General features: G+C 58.3%; 1 protein-coding gene across 1 annotated transcript in view; it reads left to right on the forward strand.

Annotated features, from left to right (window-relative positions):
• The first annotated feature begins 2713 nt into the window (after positions 1–2713).
• Positions 2714–24478, forward strand: part of MACROD1 (mono-ADP ribosylhydrolase 1) — a 142021-nt gene continuing 120256 nt past the window's right edge. The window contains exons 1-3 of the mRNA XM_069471681.1: positions 2714–3130; positions 12683–12784; positions 13426–13542. Coding sequence (XP_069327782.1) covers positions 2833–3130; positions 12683–12784; positions 13426–13542 — 517 coding nt within the window. The 5' untranslated portion in view covers positions 2714–2832. The remainder of the gene's footprint in view (positions 3131–12682; positions 12785–13425; positions 13543–24478) is intronic.

The raw sequence follows: 24478 nt of genomic DNA on the forward strand, positions 1-24478 counted from the left end.
CCTAAGTTTGTAATTGGCATTCATTTTTAGAAGAATTTAATCTGTTGAACTTATGAGTTAATTAAATATTAATCAAAGAATAAGTGAAAGTACTTGTTCTTATTTTCGTAAGAAATTAGTAGATGTATAAATAGAAAACTAGATTTACAAGTTGCACTTGGATGTTTAAGAAAAACTAGTTCTTTTTTAATTTATAAGTTTAATAAATTCAGTATTAATTTAAACACAAGCAGCAGTAGGTAGCTTGTCTCTGCACAAAAGCCCCTCTCCGAGACATTAGAAACCCTCAACTGGCAACTCCCTACGCTACAGCCCCACTGGAAGACTCCACAGACTTCAACGCCTTTGCTTCTGTGGGTCCTTCTGTCTGGAATGCCCCCGGCACATACACACCTTCCGTACCTGGCAAAATTTTCTTTTTCCCAAAAGGTCAAGCTCAAATTCTGCAAAGACATCCTCCCTCACCCAGTCAGAACTGGGCTTCCCAGCCTAGGACCACCCGTGCATGTAACCCAGGCCTCCATTAGGCCAGACCATGGAGGGCTATTAGCTGGGAACTTTGCTTTCCTGACCACCATGTGAAAACAGGGCAGGATCCCAGCAGAAAGAAAGAGAAGGGCCGGTATGCAGTGGGCATCTAGGCTGGAGGAGATGCCAGGGCATCCAGGGTGCCTCTGCGGCTTGGCCGTCCAGAACTTGGATTTCAGGCTGCGTGCAAGGTACCCTCCTGGTTGGGCACCAAGACTTTCTCTGGCTGGGGTCCTGCCTCTCCCCCATCCTCCTCCCCAGGCCTTGCCATGAAGGGTGTAGTGGGCAGAATAATGGCCCTCCAAAGATGTCCATATCCTACTCCGCGAGTCTGTAAATATTTCACATTACATGGCAAAGGGGAACTGAGGTTGCCAATCAACTGACCTTAAATAGGGAGATTATCATGGACTATCTAGGTGAGCCCAGTGTAATCACAAGGGTTCTTGAAAATGGAAGTGGCAGAGGGAAATGCCACTATGGAAGAATGCACAGTGAGATGCAACGTTGCTGGGTCTGAAGATGGAGGATGGGGTCACAAGCCCAGGAATGTGGGTGGCCTCTGGAAGCTGGAAAAGGCAACAAAACAGATTCTCCCCTAGAGCTTCGAGAAAGGAACACAGTCCCGATGACACCCTGATTTTAGCCCAGTGACACCTACATCCAGCTTCTGTCCTACAGAACTTTATGATACCGAATTTGTGGTATTTAAGCCGCTGAATGTGTGGCAATATTACAGCAACAAAAGAAAATGAAATACAGGGTCACCCGCATGTTCATTCCATGAGTCAGTGACATCTGCCCAGCTGCTCTCCAGACCGCATATGGGAACCAAGCAGGCCCGGACCAAAGTTGGGTATCCGGCACTCATGTGCTGTGTCAACCTTGGGCCAGTTCCAGCTGCTCATCTGTCCCATGGGGTCGTGCTGCCTCAAGGGGCTGTTGGGAGCCGAGCACATAAGAGGTTAATGGAGGCTGAGGGTACCTGTGCCTTGCGGATGTTCGCTGTTCTGGTGGCGGTAGGCAAGTCCCTTCTTGCACGGCTGGGTTATTGGAGAAGCCACAACTGGTGAGGTGACTTTGGGCCTGAGTGCTGCACCCTGAACTGTGTCTCACTGACTGTCTCCAGAGAGGGTGCAGGCCTTGCTGGCGGTCCTTCCTGGTCCCCGGCTTCTTATCTCTCCCTTGCCCTCACGCCCAGGGCTCATCACTGCCCACCTCGCTGCCAATCCTCTCTTGGGCTGGTCCCACCGCCACGAGCTATATGCATCCACACAGCAGGTCAGTGACCCTCCCACAGCCCTCCAGGGTTACTGCCACACTCAGACCCACAGGCCTGGGGCACAGCGGCAGCCTTGGGACCAGCCAGGTCTGAGTGCTGTCTTATTCCTAGTTTACAGTTCAAGAAGCTGGAGTCTCCAGGGGCCAGCGTATCCCAGCACAGCAAAGCTACTACTTACTGAAACTTCTCTGGAACCCCTGGCTCGTTAGTCCCAAGTATTACAATATATTTATTATTATATTTATCAAATGTTATGAATAGTATAGAAAAACTTAAATATATTCAAAAATCTGTCTTCATGAGCTTTGTATTAAAATCACCCTATTTCTTCCACCCGAGAATGCCACTTGAAACCCAAGTTTTCTGCCTCCAAATCCCACTATTTATTTCTACACTTGCCTTGCTGTCCTGGATTCGGTTCCAGACACGCCTTGCCCCCGGGGCTGTTATGAAGCAGCGGCTCAGCCACCTGGGAGAAGTGGCCAAACTGGACTTACCCGTTTGCGACACCTGTCACCTCCCACGGCCGGGCGACCCGACGCTCCCGGGGACCGCGAGCGGGATGGGGTGCTGAGGCGGCCTCCCGCTGACCCGAGGGGAGACAAGCCCGGCTTCCCCCGGCTCCAAAACACTCGGCCCCGCGGGAGCCGCGTCTGGCTCTCCCAGTTCGGCGCAGCGGAGGAGCAGAAGGGGGCCGGAGCCGAGCGGAGGGCCCGGGGCTCCAGCCGGTGCGGGAGTCGCGGGCCAGGAAGTTGGCGGAGGCCATGGAAGAAGGGGCGGGAGCCCGGGCGGGGCGCGTACGTGTGTATACGAGTGCGTGGGCCGATCCAGTGGCCGGGACTACAAGTTCCAGGGTGCCCAGCGGCGCGCCCGGGTTTTCTGGCCGCGCCGCCCGCCGGCTCTGAGCAGGTCGCCACGGGCTGACACTCGCCACCCAGTCCCGGAGTAAATAAGGGAGTGACTCTCCCGAGTACCGTAAATAGAGTCCAAGTGGGCGGAGAGCCGCCCTGCGCCGCCCGCTCATGTCTCTGCAGAGCAGAGTGTCCGGCCGCCTGGCACAGCTGCGCGCGGCGGGGCAGCAGCTCGTCGCCCCGAGCCCCTGGCCCGGCTACTCGGCGGGTGCCACGCGGACCCGCAGCAGTGCGTGCGGCCCCCCGGCGCCCCTGGGCGCGTACGGCCCCCGCGCGCGGACCTCAGCGGGAGTTGGGGCTTGGGGGGCGGCGGCGGTGGGGCGGAGAGCTGGGGTGCGCACCTGGGCCCCCCTGGCCATGGCGGCGAAGGTGGACCTGAGCACCTCCACCGACTGGAAGGAGGCAAAATGTAAGTGTAAGCACGAGGGGCGCGAGGGGCGAGGGGCCCCAAGTAGGTCTTCCCGGCTGGGCAGCACCCCACGAGCAGCCTCTTCTGCCTGAGAGACCTGGGCAAGTTGAGGCCCCATCTGCCCTGGGACGGACCCCACCTCCCATTCACAGCACCCCCCAGCCCCGTGTGCTCAACCCCGCAAAACAATCCCCCCCCCCCCCCCAGCGCCAGGTTTCCAGTCAGGGGCAGTGTGAGGAAGGTGGCCTTATCCCGCTGGAATGGGCCACAGGGCACCCCAGAGATCATCTGGAACCTACCACCTTACTCCGCTGTGCAGGAGGGAAACTGAGGCCCAGTGCTGGAGCTGATTTCCCCAAGGTCACTCAGGGAGTTGTGGCAGAGTCCAGGTTAGGATCCTGAACTCCCCATGCTTTGCATAGCATGGTTTTCAAGTGGCGGAGTTTGGGGCAGAGGGGCCGGGAGCAGGCTGAGGGAACAGTTCTGGGGCTGGCGTCCCACCTGGTGGGGTCAGATAGCCCCACAGAGTGGCCTCCCTGGGCAGGCCTGTTCCGCCGCTACCCCACTCCAAGCCTTCCTGGGCACGTGGTCTGGTGCCCTTTTGCCCTCATCGCTGGCCTGCCACTTGTGAGCAGTCTCTGCCCCATTCCTGGAGACAGAGCTTAGCGGAGCTGGGGAACAGGGCAGAGATGGGGTGTTGCACCCTGACAACAGATGACACCCCCCAAGAATCAAGCTGCTTCCTCCCCTTGCCGGGTGGGGCATGAGTCCTGGTAGGGTGTGAGGGAGGGAACCTGACCGGCTGAGCCCCAAATAGCCTTGTGTGGGGCCCAGCTGCTCCTGCCCTTCAGGGCCTGCCTCCTGGGCCCTCGGAGGCTTCCCGGCTGGATCCCCTTTCAAAAGGGCAGGGAAGGAGGCTCATTGGCTGGGCCCGGGCAGAGTGGGTGCGGCCTCGGGCCGACGTGCCAGCCTGGGCAGCGGTGGGTGTCGGTGGTAAAGCGAAGATGGCTGTCTCTGGGCAGCAGTAGAAATCAAAGTAATTTACTTCTGTCATAAATCGAGTTGCACCAGAATCTAGAAGTGCAGGCAGAAAGCACCCGGCTTTGCCCTGTGGGCAGCAAGTGGAGAACCTGTCACACCCTGGGGGTGGGGAGTGGCCGGCAGAGACCCCTGGCAGGGGGAGCCCCACTCTCTTATCCCCCCACCCCAGCATCCCAGGAGGGTGGGAAAGAGCACGCTAGGGAGACAAGTGCCCGGGCGCCTGTTCTAGGGCTCACCGATTTCCTTGGTGTCCCTGAGAACAGCTAGACCTCAAGAAGCTAATGGGGTGGGGGATTCCCAGGCTGCTGTGATGTCACTGGGGTCGCCCTCTCTGCCCATTCATTCAGCAGATTTTTACTGAGCACTTTCTGTGTGGCGGGCACTGTTGCGGTGCTGGGGTTTCAGCTGTGAGTCTGACAGGCCGAGTTTATGATTTAGTGGGAAGAAGCACTAAAGAACGTGCCCAAGCAACTGAGACAGTGCCTGGCAATGCCAGTGCTATGAAGAAACTGTGGCAGCTGGGGCTGTCTGAGCTGAGGAGGTGGCCTGAACTGAGACCCAAGGAGAAGGATCTAGCTGGAGAAGGGCGTCCCAGGCCCGTTATTGAGTGAGAACTGGCCAGGCCCAGGGTGTGGGGCTGCTCTGTGGGCTCTGCCACCATCTCCACCGAGGCATGAGATGCTGGCCTTTGGCAGTGAGACACAGAGGTCTTTATATGTTTTAGTTGTCCATTGCTGCGTAACGGGGTACCCCAAACCCTAGTGGCTTAAAACAGCAGCTGTGTCTTGTCTCGCAGTCTCTGAGGGTCAGGCACCTGGGAGTAGCTTAGCTGGGTGGTTCTGGCTCAGGGTGTCCCATGGCGTCGTCTAGGGCTTGGTCAGGGCGGGGGATGGGCTTCCCAACGGCTGTTGGTGAGAGACCTCATTTCTTTGCCACGGGGGCCTCACCACAGGGCTGCTTGAGTGTCCTCATGACATGGCAGCTGGCTTCCCCCAGAGCATGTGATCCAAGGGAGGGAGAGTGAGGAGACCAAGACAGAAGTCACAGTGCCTTTTTTGTGACCTAGTCTTCAAAGTCCCACACCACCTCTTCCACTTTATTTTAGGGCTTAGAATCGAGTCGGGGGTTTGGCCCACCCTCCAGGGGAGGGAAATTAGGCTCCACCTTTTGAAGGGAAGAATCTCAGAATTTGCAGGTGTGTTTTTAAAATCATCACACTGGGGGAGATCTGGGGAGCTGCTTCAGCTGGACTCTGCCTCTGCCTGGGGTCTGAGCCGTGGTCCCTGAAGACCCCTGCACTTTTGTTCGTCGCATTCAGATAGCACTTTGAGCGGAGTTAGACTGTGTGGGGAAGCGCCTCAGGTGTTCAGCTCTCGAGTGTGCAGCGTGTGCAGCCGTGCAGCCGCCGCTCGGATCAATAGCTAGAACACTGCCGTCAGTCCGGGACAGTACTGCCTGGAGCCAATCACTCTTCTACCTGCTCATGTTGTCTCTTCTTGAACTTCATATAAATAGAAGCATACAGTGTGTCTGGCTCCTTTTACTCATTATCTGTGGAATTTGTCCATGTTATTGGGTGTGGCAACAGTTTGCCTTTTAAAATTGCTTGTATAGTATTCTAGCATGTGAATGTACCACAGTTTGTTTACCCTTCTGGTGGGCATTTGGGTTTCTTGTGAATAAAGCTGCTCCGGACATTTTTATACATGTCTTTGAGGGAGATGTGTTCTCATTTCTCTCAGGGATATACCTAGATAGGCCTCCAAAGGCTTGTCTGCCTGAGATGATCCTCTCTTGAAGCCTGGCACACAGTAACCAAACTCACAAGGGACTGATGTATAGGTCAGCAGGGTGATGTGTAGTTCACGGTGGGGAAATATAATGGCAGTGGGTCTGAAAACTCAAGCATGCCTGGGCAGGGCCTTCTCTCCCTGTGAAAGACAAACTGTAGTCTTTGGGTTGCCCAGAGCCTGTGTTCTTATCTGGGGGCTAGTTGGATGATTTTGGAAGCTAATCCCACTGCCCTGGGCAGGATGGGCAAGCTTCCTTGCTTGGGAAGGAGTCAGCCCAACCAGTATTTGCTCAGTATTTCAGTCTCTGTGCAGTGTTGAGTGCCTGCTCTGGGCCCCAGACCGCAGCCCAGCTTGTCCTTGGGACAGATAGCCAAGGCCAGCCTTACCCTGGGCGCTCCTGTCCTCTCCCTCCCCGCTGTCTGCCCATTTTGGGGACCTGTTCTCCTCCCAGGTAAGTGAATGCAGTCAGGCCGGACTTTCCCAGCTAGGAGACGTTCAGTCTTTTGGGGAGACTTCTGCAGAATCTGGCTTCACTGGCCAGGGGTTAATTTCTCTAATTTAATTCCCTCAGTCCTAGGGCACTTTATTGTGCCCCGGGTGGTGCCTTGTCATCAGAAGATTGTGGACACAGCCAAATTGTAAAGGCAGTTGGGCCTGAGGGACTTAAGGCCAAGCCCTTGGGGACATCTGGGGCTGTGTCACCACAGGAGGTGCCTGGCCCTGCATCCTTGTTCCAGCCCACACTGAGGCAGAGCTGTGCTAAAAAGAGCAGGGACATTGGTGTTATCAGACACAGGCAAGCTCCAGTGCTACTGCTTCCACACTCTCTGAGCCCCAGTTTCCTCATCTGTAAAATGGGACCCAAGATACCTGTTTGGAGGTTGTGCTGGAATCACACTAGAAACCATTTTGTGCTGGTGCTGTGGCTCACGCCTGTAACCCTAGCACTTTGGGAGGCTGAGGTGGGAGGATCGTTTGAGCCCAGGAGTTTGAGACCAGACTGGGTAACATAGTGAGACCACATCTCTACAAAAAATTGAAAAATTAGCTGGGTGTTATGGTGTGCGCCTGTAGTTTCAGCTCAGGAGGCTGAGGCAGGAGGATTGCTTGAGCCCAGGAGTTTGAGGTTGCAGTGAGCTATGATGACGCCACTGCAGTCTGGACCAGGCAACAGAATGAGACCCTGTCTTAAAAAAAAAAGACGAAAAAAGAAAGAAAGAATCCATTTTGTATGCTATGGCCCACAGAGGGTCCCAGTGGCCTCCTTCCCTTGTCACCCCGAAGCCTATCTCCTTTCTCTGCTCCATGCTGGCCGCGATGACACTGGACCCTTGTACACTTATTGGAAATGCCAGAGCCCCACCCCTGCGCATCCTGAGTCACGTTTCCTCTCCCTGGTGGTCTAGGCCAGAGCTCCTGCACTCCATGCCCCAAATGCATCTGGGCAGGGGCACGGACTAATTTCAGCCCCTATGAGATTTCATCCAGAGTGAGAGATTTGTCTGATTTGACTGCGGAACTGGCAAATTTTCCAGGCATACCTGGGAATGGGGCGAGGGGGGCTCCTACCTGACTTCTGGGGACCCAGCCTTGGCACATCCCAGCGTGGACGGAGGTGAGGCCTAGGGAGAGGAGAGAAGCTCTGAGGTGCCTTGTGCCCTGTTTGTTCTCCCCATTGTTCAAGCCATGGCTTTTGACAATACCTGCTCTTGGGGGACTGTGAGCGCAGGTGATTAATGCCCCTGCCACCGAGTCTAAGCACCGCCATGTTCTGGGAGCCCAGCCTTCATGAGCCCTGCCCACCTGGCATTCTCCAAAGGAGGAGCCCCGCCTCGGCGCCCAGCCTGCCCTCACTCTCTGAACACCGTCTTGCAAAGTGCCATAAAGACACTTCTTAAAACACATCATTGAATTCCCGTTCGCCTGCTGCACTTTATGGTCCTGGCGGAGCCTGCGTCCTCCTGCCCAGCTTTTGTGCCTGGGAGCTGCTGGAAGCTTTGTCTGGGGTCAGGCCTCTCCATCAAAATTTACTGCGAACATCTTTTTACAACGCTGTCTCACTGAGCTGTGAAATACTCTCGCTTCTTCAAATATGAAAGAAAATGAAAATGCATGTTTTATATCGTTTATAAAAAAAATAAAATTCACTTGTGCTTTACGTCTGCATCTGTCCTTCTCGAAGAAGGAGGTGGGACATGTTACAAATGCACGGGGTACATATACCCAGCTTAAGGTCCCTGCTGCTGCTTCCAGGGCTGAGGAGGGGCTGGGCGAGGACGCTCGCTGACAGAGGAAGCCGAGGCCATGGACATGATATCCGGGTCCTCGGGGCCGGTGGCAAATCACAGTTGGCTTTTTCCTCCCCCATAAATCAGGGACCAGTGCAGTGTGTCACCCTTCAGGGATGAGCCAGGCCGCAGCCTCGTTCTGGAGGTGTGCACTTGGGCACCAAGGACTGGAAGGGACAGGCTGACAGATGTCCCCAAGGTCGGCGCCCAGCTGGCTGGTGGCAGAGCCAGGATGCTGTCTCTGGGAAGCAGAGCTGTCTTTTGGGCTTAGCCAGAGAGGGGGGCTGTGAGGGCTGTGGGCGGCTCAGACCAGGCCATGTTATTCGGGGGACAGTGCAGGAGTGAGGCCGGGGTTGGGTCCCACTGCTGATCCCTTTCACTTGCGTGTGACCAGGGACAGGTTGCTCTGCCTCCTCTCTAAAACGAGGTGGTGGCATCTGCCAGATGATGTCTGCTAGGGAGCTGAGGTGTCCCTGGGCGCCCAGACTAGTTCCGTGGGGTGCTCCAGGCCTGTCCCGCTGGACAAACTCCTCTGCGTGAGGCTCCCGGGCTCAGTCCGGGCCCCGAGTGGTCCGTCCTCGTCACGGAAGGTGCCTCGGCTTTCTGGCCTCAGGACCAGCTGGCTGGGAGTGCCCACACGCAGGCATGCCAAGGCCTCAGAGCCGGGATGTCTCTGGTCACGATGACAAATACTGGGACCCAAAGAATTTAAAAAGCTTCTCCACCTGCTGTGCCCCCAAGTTGGGGAAAAAAAAGTTTCTCCTCCCTAATTGTGTTGTGTTTGCTTTGTTCTCTTTGGACCTTATTTTGCTCTCGAGAAGAGGTATGTCTGTCTGGTGTGCGGGTGGCACTTTACAGCTGATGGCCCTCACAGCCAGCCTGGGTGCTAGGGAATGCCTGCTGCCCCTGTTCCTGTGAGAAGACTGAGGCTCAGGAAGGGTGACTTGCCCAGGAGCGTGATCCCGGGAGGTCACGAGCCCAAACCTAGGGGACCTGGAGCAGAAGAGAAATAAAACCGCCGGCACAGCCGCAGCAGCCTGGGGCTGGGCTGGGCTCTATGCGGCGTCTCTGCGTTCCTCGGACGGGGGACAGAGCCAGAAGGCTGGTGCGTCGTCCCCTCTGCTCTCCGGCCCAGCTGCTCCGGCTTTCCCTCATTTCTCCACCCAAATGCTCTCTCGTACCTCAGGGCCTTGGCACACTCTGCACCCTCTGCCCGGAAGACTCTGTTCTCTTAGCGAACTCGCCCCCAGCCATCGGTCTCAGCTCGTTTATTTCTTGTCTCATCCCGCAGCCGCCCATGAGTGCCACACAGGCCACGCGCTGTGTGGGGGACAAATGCAGTGTGATGATAACCCCCCACTGTGGGTCCCTGTGTGGAGTTTACAGGTTGAGATGGCCAAGATCGGGAGAGGAATAAATGTAAACAAAGGCAACTACACGTGTCCCTGCAGGAAGCATGGCGGTGGGGAGGAGGCTACTTTTACTGGGTGCAGAGGAGGAAAGAGTGGTGGGGGCTAAGCACGTACAAAGGCCCTGAGGCAGGAAGCAGCCTGGCTGTTTGGGGAACTGAAAGGTGAGTGGCCCAGCGGGCAAGGAGGGGTGCAGTGGGGAAGATAATGCAGACAGAGGTTAGGGAGTTAGCGGGAGAGAGGCAGGGAGCTGTTACACGGCCAGATCTGTAGGGCCTAGTAAGGACTTGGAGTTTGAATTGAGTCTTAAACAGGAGAGACAGTCTGTGATTTACGTTTCTGGGATGCCCGGGCTGTCACTGGAGGGGCAGATGGGGGTGAGGTGGACACGGGGAGTCAGCTGGGATTTGGGAGCCTCCAGAGGGGCCCAGGAAGCCATGAGGGAAGCTTGGTTTCTGGGATATCATGGTAGTAAATCCAACACTGGGGTGGGACATGGGGAGGAAGAGGAAGGTAAGGGAAGGAGCCCTGGGAAAAATGAGGGGTGAAAAAACCACGTCTGGGGGAAGGAGTGACGGGCAGGCTTTGAGGGAGGAGAGCAGGCAGGGGCTGTGGGTGGAGGCTCGGCAGGGACAGGAGGGGCCGGGCCTAGGGGAGGTGCAGGTTGAAGGAAGAGGCCAGTAAGCCAGGGGCCCTCTTGTCACAGAGAGGACAGGAGGGGCCGTTGCATCAGGTACGGTGGGTGTGGAGACCTTGGCCTTGATCTTGGTAAGGGGCAGGGGCCAGACTGGGTGGGCTGAGGGGGGCACAGGAGGGGCAGTGGAGACTGGAGTGTAGACAGCACAGGAGGGGTCAGAGAAGTGAGGGGCGTGGAATGTGGGGGTCGAGGGCGGGAATTGGGGCATGAGAGGTAGTTTGAAGGCCGACAGGACGGCCTGGGGCAGGGGGCCTGCAGCAGCGAGCCCTCTGCGAGGTGGGCCGGGCAGCGGCCTTGGCCGCAGGAAAGACCTTCATGCCCAGGGACCTGAGGGGGGTGGTGATGGCAGGTGGCAGTGGGGGTGCCCAACCTGGTGGGGGAGGAGGTGACACAGATGGCTGCGGTTCCTCCGTGCAGCTGGAATGGGGGAGGCTGGGGAGAGGGAGGAAGCGGGAGGCCACTTCCAAAGCAGCAGCTGGAACGACTGTGCAGATGGGCCCCCGTGGGGAGACCACCTTCTTCTTGCTGGCGGGATTTCCTCCAGGGATTTGTAGCCCCCGGGACAGAACCGAGAAATTGGGGTGACATCCTTCTCTTGGAAGCTTTCTTGGCCTCCCCTCTTCTTGGTCAGGCACCAGGACCTAACCTCGCCTTTCCCCGCCGCAAGCTTGGTGCAGGTGGGTGCTCAGTACGTATTTATTAGCTGACTGATCCGAGTTCAAGTGGCCCATGAGAGGCAGAGCCTGGGTCCAGCCGGCTCCCTCCACAGCCTGTTCTCTGCCCCCCGTAGTGGTACCGTCTGCAGGTGGCTGAGCCCTTTGCCACTGTGCTGAGCCCCGTCCACTTCCTGTTTAATGCAGGAGGTGGCTTCCACACACTCCTTTTAGAGAAGAGGACAGTAAGGCTCGGAGGCGCCCGCCCCACACAAAGAAAGGAGCCTTTGAGTGGGGCCCTCGGCCTGCTCATCCCAGCACTGAATGCGGGACCAGTAATGTTTGTGGAAGGGGTGGGAAGTGGCTGCCAGACAGTGTGGCTCTGGCTTGAGCCACAGTTGATGCCAGCTGGGGGTGTTCCTAGCCTTTTATAATGATCTCACCTTAGTGCTGAGCATGGACTCTGAACTGGGCCCTTGCCGTGAGTTATGTCCTCGGGGTACGATCACCGCTGCCACCAGTGGGCAGAAGAGGAGACCAAGGCTTGGACTAAGTGACTTTGGCAGGGAAAAGGGCATTGGGGAGATCTGTCCCTGGAGTACCTGCCCTTCAGCTGTTTCCTTGGAAGCTTCTCTCTCACTGCCTCCTCTCGTTGCTCTCCCACCGCTACGTATTTCTGGACACTTTTTGAGTTCCTAGGTTGTGGCCTTTGCTGCTTGTTCCCCGCCCGCAGCGGTCGGTGGGGCTGCTCCCTCTGGGGAGTGTGTGGTCCAGGGGACAAGGCCAGGCCAAGACCTAGGTGTGCAGGCGGCCGCGGGCCGGCAGGGGGCGGCCACGAGCCTGGAGCCTGGACTGCAGCTGCTGGGGCGGGAACCTCTGAGAGGGGGCTCCAGGCCCCAAAGCGGGGGCTGGACCCCAGGGGCAGGCCAAGCGTCTGTGGCAGGTGGGGTGCTGACTGCCCACTTGCCAACTGTGTGACCCCCTGTGCAGCCTCCCAACCTCCCCGAGCCCCTGTTTCCCCATCTGTAAAATGGGGACAATTCCAGCCCCTCCTGTGGTCGCCCTGGCCAGGCGTCCGCCTGTGGGAGCTCTCAGCCACTGCTGGGGGTGTTGAGGACAGGCACCAGATCCGCTTGGTTCTGCAGCACTTTGAGGACAGTCACCCGCTGCCCACAGATAATGGCAGTGATGGTGTGACCGATTCATAAGGTACCACACTGATGAGGCGATTGACCAGGCGCGGCTGACCTGCCCGGCCTTAGCATGTGGGAGTAAGCTTGGGATTACTCTGCAAGGGGCGTCTTCATCTCCTTCTATACCCGAGGAAATGAGGGACCCAGAGAGATGTGGACACAGCTAGGAAGTGGCAGGGCCGAATTCTGAACCCAGGTCTGCAGTGCATGCGTGAGTCCCTCAGCCTCCCTGGGCCTCAGTTTCCCCTCCTGAACAAAGAGAGAGGCAAGATGTTCTGGGGCGTCTCAGGCTCTACACTGAGGACGCGTGACCCAGCACACTCCCCCGGGTGCCGTGAAAGGATGGTGGCGGGGCTGGTTTGCACCCTTGGACAGGGCGAGAGGCCCATGAGGAGGGGATTCCTGGGGGTGGGAGGGCCCAACCTCTCCTGTCACTGCTGGGCCTGACTGTCCTTCCTGCCTGCCCCACCCTCCGCAGCTTTTCTGAAGGGCCTGAGTGACAAGCAGCGGGAGGAACATTACTTCTGCAAGGACTTCGTCAGGCTGAAGAAGATCCCCACGTGGAAGGAGACAGCGAAAGGTAGGCCCTGCTGGGGAGGCCCGCCTGGCTGCCCGGCCGGCGGCCCCTTCAGACCTGGCGCTTGGGACGAGAAGAATCCAGCAGCGTTATTGAGCGCCTGCTGTGTGCGGACACTGCATGTGTCACGTCATTTAATTATTAACATAGCCCAAGGCAAGTTCGATTTTTATCCCCATTATACTGTGAGGAAATGAGCCCTAGGCCAGCGAAACCACCTGCCCGTGATCACTGGTGGTTAGGAGCTGGGGGTTGACGCTGTGGGGCGCTTGCTTACAGCAGAGCATGCTGGTGAGCTCCCCGGCCCTGCCGATGGCAGGCTGGTAACCTGCAGCCCTGGACAAATCACTTACCTGCCTAGGCCTCAGTTTCCATATCTGTGAAATGGGGATGGATGACATTCGTACTATACCTGCTCATAGCATTGTCGGGAAGATTCAAGGATACGATGTGTGGTGTTGGCACACAGTAGGTGCTTACTCAGTGTGGGCTCTCCTTATTGGGATCAGCAGTTGTCATGCTGCAGGCTGCCTGTGGAGGTGGAGGGAGGTTGATGGGGAAGGGTCTGGCCCGTGGGCACTGGCTGGGTCACTCTGCCGTGGGGAGCCTCTCTGTGACACCCTGGGTCCCTCTGCTTGTTCCAGGGGTGGCCGTGAAGGTCGAGGAGCCCAAGTACAAGAAGGACAAGCACCTCAACGAGAAGATCTCCCTGTTCCGCGGCGACATCACCAAGCTGGAGGTGGACGCCATTGTCAACGCCGGTGAGTGGCTGGCCTGAGCCAGAGACCTGGGTGGCTGCCTCGTTGCCTTTGCTCTGGGCTGCTGTGCCAGGCCTGGGTGGACGCCACCTGGCTCCAGCGAGGCTCGGGTTGCCGGGCGAGGATGGCCTGCTGGCGCCACGGGAGCCTAGCGCGTCGGCCACTCAGGCTCCTCTTCCCTTGAAACCCTGACCCGCTGTGTCGGGGGCGCCTCTCTCCGCCGAACTGCCTCGCAGCTCTGAGACCCATTAGCGGCTGGGGAAGGGGGAGAGCGCAGCTGGAACTGTGCCGGGCTGCCCTGCCAGGAAGGCGGAGGCCAGAATGGGGTGGTCCCCCCTTGGGGGCTGCAGACACCCCTGGCCACTGCTTTCCTTCCTCTGCTTTCTGCCTACCCGGACCCGGCTCCCCTTCAAACCTGGGCAGGTGAGGGAGACTGCTGAGGCGAGGGTCGGGCACAGAGGTCCCCTGCAGCCCCCTGGCAGCTCTCCAGCGCCTGGAAATGGGAGCTGCTCAGCTTCCTGTGCGCGCCTCTTGCTGGCTTGGCAGTTTCTTGTGATGAGTATGGGAGTCCGTCGGCTGCTTCTTCGGGGGAGGCAGGAAGGGGGCTGCCTCTCCTCCTATGCGGTGGTTGTCTGGTGGAGGTCAGAAGACTCAGGAGAGGACTTTGAAGTGCTTGGGAGTCAGTGCCAAGGGCCAGTTAAGTCCAGCAGGTGGTTCATGGAATGAGGTCACTGCTGAGTCCCAGCCCTCGTCTGCCTGTTTGATCATTTGCTCCCCAGGCATCTGCACCAACGATCAGAGAAAGGGGGGCCTTTTTCTTAGACCTCAAAAGCACAGGGGGTAGACCCTCTTGTTTTGGGCTCCGGCTCACAGGGAAAAGCCCACCGTGCTAGCATCCCGCAAACTGTGCGGGCCCAGGGCACCCCCAGGAGCTTCTCGAGTCTCCTCCATCTCCCCTTTGGGCTTGCAGCGATTGTGTCTGATGCTGGTGCTGCAATGACTCTGGGACGTGGCGGTGCCAATGCTGTCAGCGGTTACGTTGATCCCTTAAGTGACTGGGCTCTCAGGATCTGGAGAGAGGTGGCTGCTCAGCCTGTCCTGGGGCTGCTTGTTTGTGGCCTGAATTGTGTTTCGTGCAGCAACATTGCTGTGTGCATCTCCCGGCAGTGTTTGTAAAACCGGACAGTCACACAGTGGGGTGCTTCCCCCGATGTTGCCCGTCTCAGGTGCGCAGGTGACACGTTCCACGCAGGCAGCAGTTCCCAATTGGAGGGGCTGGCTGAGGGGAGGCAGAGGGAGTTCGGGTCACCTTTGGGTTTCTACGGATGGTTCTGGTATGTTTCTCTTAGGCCACTAGGCTGGGTGGGTGGCAGTGAGGTCTGCAGGTCCATCTGGGGAGACACAGGGCTAAGACAAGCCACGTCTGGGTTGGCGGACATCACAGTGGCCCAGGGGAGAAGAGTGTTCTTCTGCCTGTGGCCAGGAGGAGCTGGCCTGGAGCGGAAGACGGAGCCCTGGGGCCGTGGCTGAGGGAGCAGTCGTGCATGCCCGTGGGGCTGCCCTGCCTGGGTGCTCCGGCCCTGCCAGTCACTGGCAAACACCCAGGCGGCGCCCAGCTGGTATCTTCTTGCTGAGCTGCAGAGTGGCCAGAGGGAAGTGGGGCATCTTATGAGCAGCTTCCGGCCCGGGTTGGTGGTTGGCTGCAATATGGGCCAGGAGGGAGTGTGCAGGGACCCAGGTGGGGTGTCGGCAGGATGCAGATGGAGAGGGGCGGGGGCTCTGGAGGCTGCGCTCTGGGCTGCAGGCATGATTAATGGCTCTTCCTAAGTGCCCCTGTGACTTGCCAGACTTTGAATGCAGCGGCTCTGTGGGCTCCTCACACTCTGAGAAGCACTTTAGCGTTCGATTCGTTTGACCGCACTGGGGCTGGGCAGCGTTTGCCGAGTTTCTCTGGGGATGCCCTTCTTGTACTTGCCTGGGCCTCTGTTTCCTCCTCTGCACAATGGGGACGATGAACACCCACTGGTCGGGTTGTTGGGGGCCTTAGAAGCCGAGGCCCAGGAAGTGAGAGTGAAGCTCACTCTCAGCGCCTGCCATGAGCCAAAGCTCGGCACCTGCCGCTGGCGCTGGTGCTAGAACTGCTGCCATCAGCGTCATTGTGAGCATCAACCCTGTCCCACAGATGCCAAGAGACATGGCGCCTCCTGCAGGTGATCAGCTTTCGCCTCTCCCCGCTCGCCTCAGTTTACCCAACACCTCTTCGAGTGTTTTCCTAGGATCTCCTTTCTTTTTCCTAGAAAGAATCTCACAGCCAGGAGGACCCAGAACCAGCCTGGAACCCTAGGGAATGGTTGAGGCAGGCCCTGGACACGAGGTTCCCACTCACAGCCTGTGTCCCCTCTGGGCCCACAGGCCTTTGCCCGACCCCAGTACTCAAGGTGGCCAGTACTCAAGGTGGCCGTTGCCGGGGGCCAGGCTTGGGAGTCCTCAGCGGCCTTGGCTCCCACCCCAGCCCCGCCACCCACCAGGGGGCAGCAGAGATCGCAGTTCGGGGGAGCCCATAAATCAGCCTGTTTATTAGCGGAATAAAAGTCGCCGGCAACGCGGGGCTTTTCGGGGCTGCATAAATCTGCGTCTGTGCCTCGTGAAACCCATATGTGCTTAATTCATATGTAAAGTTTCAAGCAGGAAGAGAATACGTGTCCATTAAATTCTATTTGACTTGATTATAATCATTAGCCGTGAATAATTGCTTCTCAGCGCCGACCGTGGAGCCGCCACAATAGGCAAAAGGAGAGAGCAATTATCTCGGGGTGGGAGTTTTTAAATTTATATTTTTGAAGCCAGGGGCAGTTTTCGCCTCGAGGGTGTTGGTGGCCCGTGGAGAGCCTCGAAGTGGGACTGGGCTGGGGGCCCAAGGGCTGGCTGCAGAGCTTCTAGATTTTGTGTGGGGGGGTCTCTTTGTCCCTGCTGCCAGATGGGGAGGGGCCGTCACCTCCTGGGTGCAGGTTCAGCTGCTGGGACCAGGGAGGGGAAGGATGTGGGGGACCGGGAAGGGCCTGAGAGGAAAAGGGGTCAGGCCCCCCGGCCTCCATGCTCCTCCTGTGTGATGTGGGGGCTGTGTGTGTGTGATGCGTGTTGTGTGGCATGTGGCAGGAGTGAGGTGGGGGCAGGGCTTGAGGTCACAGGGGCAGGACAAACCCCCACAACCGCCCCAGGCACAGTGCTGGCCTCCCGGGCCCTCCTGGCTCCGTCCCCACGGGCTGCTGGCTGAGGCCACTTGCTCGGGCAGCGCCCGGGAGAGTCTCGGGCTCCTGCCATCTGTGCCGGCCTCGCTCCTGCCCACAGGGCATGCCGCATCCATCTTAATTAAATTGGGCTGCCGTGCGGCAGGATAAGACAAGGAGCCCCTGCAGGCCCCCGTACTGGGGAAGGAGGTTCTCAGGGGCAGTGCCTGCCTCTCCAGCTTGGCCTGTGACCCCCAGGCTGTGCCTGGGGAGAGCTCGGGTCCAGGGGTCTCTCCAGAGTGCTTGTGTCTTCTCTTTGCCACAGGGGCGTGACCTTGACTGGGCCACCTCCATGCCCTTGAGTTTTCTAGTTCACCAGGCCTGCGCCTGTGGGCCCCTTGTCCCAGGGAGGAAATGTCCGGGCACAAAGGAAGACGCCCATTCTTGGCCGGCCCAGGGGCCCGGCTGCCCGGCTTTGGCCTTCAGGGATGGAGCAGAGATGAGTGGCATGCTTTGTGCAGAGACAGACGGAACCTTTCACTTCAAAGCAATCCCAGGGCAGCGTGGGAGGACCCGGAGCGGGTGGGTGTCCCAGTGTCCCCGCTGGCCGTGCTGTGGGCTCCATTTCCTCATCTGAGAAATGGCATCACCATCAGCCTCACCCCAGGGGTGGTGTGAGGACGACGTGAGTTTAGGTCGGTCCAGGGCCTGGCGTGTAGAGAGCCCCCAGTAAATTATTATTGGAAGTCAGGACGAGAGCAACTAAGTAGAATATAATGTGACAAAGCGCTGGGAGCGAGGTCTGAACAAAGTGCCATGCGACGCCGCAGGGACCAATTAATTCTGCAAGGAGGTGGCAGGAGGCAAGCGGGTCGGGGAGGCCTTTGAGGGGCCGGGCGTGGGGCGGGGAGCGGGTGGGACGCCATGTTTCACAGCGACAAGCTGGCCTCGCAGGGAGATTTTTAAGCCGCTTATTTATTTAAAATAAGGCATGAAGTGGTTGGCGCTCTGTTTCTTTGAGTCTTGGGGCTTTGATTTGTGAACATTTTCCCCTCGCTTATCACCGCCCTCCTTGCGAGCACCGGCAGCCCCTGCACGGTCCCTTCTGCCCCCTGCAGGGCCCTGCGGACCTGGCCTGGCTGGCAGTTGCCGAGGCCCCCAGGCAGCCCCCTGAGCGGCCACCCACCCCTGCGCCCAGCTGTCCCCAGGCGTCCGCTCGGAGTCAGTGATTTAGAGACCGCCTTGATGGACTACCAAGCAGGGGGGCCCAGAGGGACGCGGACTGCCTTGTGGGAAGTGATCTGACGCTAAACTGTCGCCATAAATCGCTTTATCTGTCACTTCAGGTTTAAATGTGTTTGCTGAGGCTTGCCGGCCGCGGGCAGCAGAAACCTCTCTGCAGTGGGCAGGGGCGGTGCCGGCCTGGTGCGGCTGGGCTGCGGGCGCAGGGCCGGCGGGGCAGCAGGACTTCTCGGACGGGACCTGTTAGCAGCAAGGACAGGGACCATCTTGTCCTCCCTCCTGAGGGGAAGCCGAGCGTGGGTGAGGACAGCCACTTCCTCCGTGTCACTCACATGTGTGATTGTCTCAGAATCCCCAAGAGGCAGGCAGGACCATCACCCCATTGTCAGTGGTCACACTGAGGCTCAGCAAAAGAGAGAGAACGTGACCTGCCTCTGCCAGGGACTGAGGCAGAATTCAAAGTCACGGCCTTCTGTTCAATCGGCAGATATATGTGGTAGACCTACCATGTAGCGGGCATTGGGGTGGGCCTGGGCTACAAAAGACACAATCTCTAACTCCAAAAGAGGGGTGAGACGAGTGAACAGAAAAGGAAATCAAGCGTAGAGCCCAGCCTGCAGGGGTGGGAGGCGGTCAGGAAGGCTGCCTGGAGGGGGAGTGCTCGTGTTGGGGGCTCTGAATCAGAAGTTGGGCAAGGGCAGGGGGAGAGAGGGAGAGCGCTGGCAGGAAGGGGTGAGGCGGGTGGGACAGTGTGGGGAGGCTCTGAGGGGTTTGGAATGAGCAGGCCGCTCCTGAGTTGGGAGTCTTGGTCTCAGGCTCCTGGGTGGAGGATGGATGGGAGCAGGGAGCGCAACATGGTAGAAATAGGGATGCCCAGAGCTCGGGGGTCCCTCCAGGCGTAGGCTGTGTTCGTACACCGTGCTGCCTCTCCTGTCTTATTATATCAGCCTCACTGTGCCAATGCTGAGCTGAAACTCAGAGACGTGAAGCAATTTGCGTAAGGTCACCCAGCTGAATGGTCGTAGGGCCAGGATGGGAGGCTGCCGGACCGCAGAGCCCCCAGGCGAGTGTGTGTGTATGTGTGTGTGTGTGTGTGTGTGTTTGTGTGTGAGGGTGGGTGGGAAACCTCCTCTCCGTTCCCTTTTCTCTGGGTTCCCAGAGTGGGTATGTTGTCATCTGTCCTCACTGGTGGAGAGTTGGGGCAGAGGTTTGCCATGGGTGGGGGTCACTGTAGAAAAGTTGGGACCAACACCTGGGTCTGGGTTCATTGGCCCCATGAGGCCTCATGGAGGGCTCCACTCCATGGCTGCCCAGTCGTCCTGTGGCCGAGTCTCTTCCTCGGTGCCCCCCACGCAGCAGCCGCTGCTGTGGGCTGAGGGTGCCTGTCCCCTGCAGCTTGTTCCCGAGTGTCCCCCACACGCTGCACACACTGCCTCGTTCCTGAGGCAAGCACTGATATTTCCCCCATTTTACAGATGAGGAGACTGAGGCACCGTGGGTTACAGTGCGGGTAAAAGGCCGGGCTGAGACTTGAGGTTTAGGAGGGATGTGATCAGGTTTGCTTTCCCACAAGCTGCCTCTGGGTCCAGTCTGGGGGTGGGGGGCAGAGTGGATCGGGAGGCTAGTCAGGAGGCCCAGGGTCCAGGCAGCCGCCTCCCCATGTCACAAAGCCTAGAACACCGAGACACTGCCAGGACCTAACTTCCACCACTGCAAGAGGAGGCGGCTCATCTCCACAAGGTCGAGCAGTGGTTACATAAATTCATAAATGATGGATCCCTCCTGAATTATTGAGATTCCCTCGTGGGCTCGTAGGCCCGGTCCAGTGAACCGCACAGTGGCCGGTGGGCGTGACTCTGGAGGGACCCTGGAAGGTCCTTCCACCCCAAGGTCTTCTGCCAAGTCTCCTGTTTATTAGCCAGAGCCTTCCCAGCATTTCCGCAGGGAATGTGAGGGTGGACTGTGGACCCAATAACTCTTTGTCCTGGGTTTCAATAGCTGTTTGTCGAATGAATGAGTGAGCACATGCCCTTGAGAGTTGGTCTGACGGTGGGAGGGACTGCATGAACTAGTGACCCCCCCGGACCCCCTCTACCTTCCCCAGCCCAGTCCGCTATCCCTCTCTCTGGGCTGGGGGGGGCAGATTCATTTTACAGATGAGGACAGTGGTGACATTTATGGGGTCCTCATGAGGGTCCTGGCTCTTTTCCAGGCTCTGGTGAGCACAGGGCTGCCCTCAAGGCATTTACAGCCCTGTGGAGAAAGACAGGAGCGTAATCGAGGGGCAGAGAGGGCTGTGACCTGCTCAGGGTCACACAGCAGGAAGGGGGCAAAGCAGGGCTTCACACTCAGGCCTCTGAACGCTGGGCTCCGGCCCTCGCTCCTTGGCCCTCTTCTCCCTGACACAGCAGACCCATGCTTAGACAACCTCTATCAGGGGTCTGCTGCCCACCCGTGGAGTGGCCACCCTGCCTGCCAGCCTGTGCCGCGTGGCCCAAGCACGTCCTGTCCAGCTGCTCCTGTCCTTGAGAGCTCAGCACCCGCACCTGTGTGCCTGCCCGTGTCCCCGATGTGCTGGCTACCCAAGTACTGAGCTGAGGAGGCCGGAGCTTGTGGGAATGTGTGTGTTTTGAAATTAATGGGGACCGTTAAATTGGCCAAGCATGAAAAGGGCTGGATCTGCAGCCCTTGGCTTGCTCTCCTGGACGAGCCGCCAGTGCCTTGGCAGAGGGCTGCGAGCTGGCTTCAGGACTCCCCGGGAGGCCATGGCTTGCCTGCCCGTTTAATGGATGGGCACTCTGTGTCCCCAGGAGAAAAGGGGTCTGGCTCCAGCAGCATGTGGCAGCCATGGCACCCCATCTCCAGGGACTGGGGTCCCCTTTCCCTCCTCTCAGCACCCAGCTCTGTGCAGACGACGATGTCTGCGGTGTGTGAAATTGAGCCTTCTCTCCAGACCCCTGGGGTGGGCTTAAACACACTGCAGACCCCCGCCCTTGGGCTTCCTGGGCAAGTCTTGGTCTGGCCTGATGCCAGCTGGGGGTGGCCTCTAGGACTGTGGTCCCCAAGCCCTGGACTGCAGACTGATACCAGTCCGTGGCCTGTTAGGCACCGGGCTGCACAGTGGGAGGTGAGCGGCGGGCGAGCGAGCGAAGCTTCCTCTGTATTTACAGCCGCCCCCCATCGCTCGCCATCCCCCCACCCCATTCCGTGGAAAAATTGTCTTCCGTGAAACCGGTCCCTGGTGCCAAAAAGGTTAGGGACTGCTGCCGTAGGACACAGCATGATCTAACAGAGAGTCAGAGGATCCAGGCTCCGTCTCCTCACCTCCCCACAGCCCCATGTGCTCTGGAGTCTCCACGGCGGGACACCTTGCAGTTGGGAGCTGGAGTCCTGGGTATGAGCCCTAGCTCCACTGTGCACCAGCTGCGTGACCTTGGGCAAGTCACGTAACCTGTCTGAGCCTGTTTTCTTGCCTATAAAACAGGGAGAAGAGTGCACTGGGACCCACCCCCTTGAGTTGGGACTTTGAAAGGAGATAATTTGTATAAGATGCTCAGCACAATGTCTCGCACGCAGTAAACCCTCAGGAAATGCCAGCTCTTGTTCTTGCTGCTGTTTGTCCGGGAGGGCTACTCAGACCCGCTGACCAGGACATCCGATCCGCACCCAGAGCTTGGTTGGGCCGGGAACAGGGGCGTGGTGCCTTTGTCCCCTGGGCAGGCTGAGGGCACCTCCTTCCCAGTTTCCCAGTGGAGAGCTGAGTCACCTGCTGGAGCCAGCGTGGCTGAGGGGACGGGCCCGTCCTGCCCACCAGAGTCTTTTGGATTGGGGTTTCCTGCCCGTGAGGGTTTGGGGCAGGCGGGCTGGGCATCTCGCACCACTGCCGGCAGGGCTGACCGCGTCTACGCAGCCCTCTGTTGGGGAGGGCGTGTGGTCACGCAGAAACCGTCTGTGCCTGCAGGGCCAGAGACGGGGCAGGACGGGGGATGTTCCAGGGAAGCCGGGTGACTGAAGTGTCCCCGGCAGGGCTTGGCCAGCCCGTTGTTCCTCCCTCTCCTCAGGGTCTTCATGGTATCAGAAGCTCACCTTTTGAGCTCCTTTATTTGTTTTGTAAACTATTTCTCCTGACGCTTCCTGAGGCCGCAGTGGCAGCTGAGGTTCACGTGGTTGCCATCATAGTCCCCACCTCCCCGTCTCGATTTACCTGTCGAAAGGGTGCAGCTGTCCTGGGGGCGGTGGCCAGGCCCAGGCTGGGGTAGAGGCCACCCAGGGGTGTGGGGTGGCCAGACTCAGCGGCCTCAGAGGCTGGGGCTGGGGCTGTGGCTGATCACGAGACGGACTGGGCCAAAATCTGGTTTTGCCACTAAGGCAAGCCTGCGTCTCTCGGCCTCAGTTTCCACATATGTGCCTCATGGAGGATTAACAGGAAAAAAGAGAATTCCTGCCTGGGATGCCCGGCACACTGGAGGGGTTTATAAATGGCAGCTATTGTTGCTAGCAAAGGCTCTCCCTTCACCACCCTGCTAGACCCAGAGCTCCTCAAGGGCAGGGATGGGGACCGACTCGGTCTCCAACCCTGGACAGGGCCTGTCCGTGGTGGGGGCAGCCCGAGAGTTGCCTGCACAGCAGCTCCCCAGGAAGGACGTGACTCCTGGTGGCTGAGGACCCGCCCTGGCAGGCACGGCTGTGCAGGGGTCCCCTGCCCTCTCCACACCGGGCAGGGGAGGGGACACAGCTATTTATATCCCCATGGGAGTGTCAGGGGATGGCAGCTCATGAGGCCTGGAGGGCTGGGGGCTTGTGGGCTGCAGACCCAGGGGCAGACAGGCAGAGGCAGGGCCGAGAGGTCGCCAGCCAGCCTTGTTGCGCCATGACACGGGATTTGGCACCTTTGGTTCATTAAAACCCCATCAGCAGCTCCCACCTCCCAGTGGCAACAAGTGGTCCCCGTACAGCCATACCCATCTCCTCTCTGCCGCTGCTTCCTCCCCCTTTGGACGTCGTAATTGCCATAAAAACGGAGCTGAGCTGCGCGTAGCGTGTGGGAAGAGCGGCCGGCTGTCAGCCATTCCTCTGCCAGCGGGGCCCGCGTCTGTTTTATTGCTGCCGCCCGGCTGTATTTCACGTACGGTTTAAACATCATCAAACGCCACGTCCCTTTTGAAAAGCAAGAGCTACCTTGCTGAGGGTGTTGAGGAGAAACAGGAACATTGAAATCTACGAAGCAAATGGCCCAGAATTGACATTTGCAACGGGAGCTTTGCAGCGTTGACTGTCAAAGGAGCTAAATCCTATCTGGCAGCCACGGGGAACTTTCCCCGTGAGGGTCACGGAAAGTAGGGGGAAGGTGGGGCAGGTTTGGCAGGGAGGGGACCAGGCAGGGCCAGGGGAGGGAATTCTGTGGATCACCTGACTGCCTCTCCGTGCCTCCCTGGCCTCGGCCTCCACCCAGCCTCCTCTTCCTCCTAATAAGGAGGCAGGAGCCCTCCAGTGCAGAGCCGAGTGCTGGTGTCTGGAGCTCTGGGGGTGGGATGGGGGCGTGTCAGGGCACAGGCGGGACAGGGCTGGGTTCAAGTCCTGCTGTGGCCACTTACAAGCTCTTGTGACTTTGACCAAGATACACCTCTCCTCTGAGCCTGGGTTTCCTCATCTGTAAACCCAGGAGAGTGATGTCCCCTCCAGAGGTGGGTAACGATGCATGCAGGTGCCTGACAGGTCGTGGGAGCTCGATCAGTGGTGACTGCTGTCACCGAGGAAGTGGGCATGTGAGCTGGAATTGGTTTTTATTTTTATTTATTTACTTATTTTGATACAGAGTCTGACTCTGTTGCCCAGGCTAGAGTGCCGTGGCATCAGCCTAGCTCACAGCAACCTCAAACTCCTGGGCTCAAGCGATCCTCCTACCTCGGCCTCCCAAGTAGCTGGGACTACAGGCATGTGCCACCATGCCCGGCTAATTTTTTCTATATATTTTTAGCTGTCCAGATCATTTCCTTCTATTTTTAGTAGAGACGGGGGTCTCGCTCTTGCTTAGGCCGGTCTTGAACTCCTGACCTCGAGTGATCCTCCTGCCTCAGCCTCCCAGAGTGCTAGGATTACAGGCGTGAGCCACCGCGCCCGGTCTGGAATTGGTTTTTAAAATAATGTTTATCCTACCTATTTCCCCTGAAAAATAGGAATAGTGAAAATGGAACCATAAAAACAGGAACAAAAGGAACCAAATCACAAAGGGGTGCTGACTTGGGCATCTCCTAAGAACGTGCCGTGTGCTGTTGGTCACACCTGGAGCCCTTTGGCCTGGATGTCCTTGGCACCTGCTTTCCAACCTACCAGTCTCTTGCCTTGTTCCTGGTCATGGCCCTCTCTCAGCCCTAGCACCTGCCACTTGATGCTGGCATCTGGCCGAATGAGGGACCGTGGTTCATGCCTGACCTTGTAGTTTGTGCTCTCAATGGCTGCTTGGAGCATCT

This window comes from Eulemur rufifrons, chromosome 6 (genome assembly GCF_041146395.1).
Source record: "Eulemur rufifrons isolate Redbay chromosome 6, OSU_ERuf_1, whole genome shotgun sequence".
Lineage (NCBI taxonomy): Eukaryota > Metazoa > Chordata > Mammalia > Primates > Lemuridae > Eulemur > Eulemur rufifrons.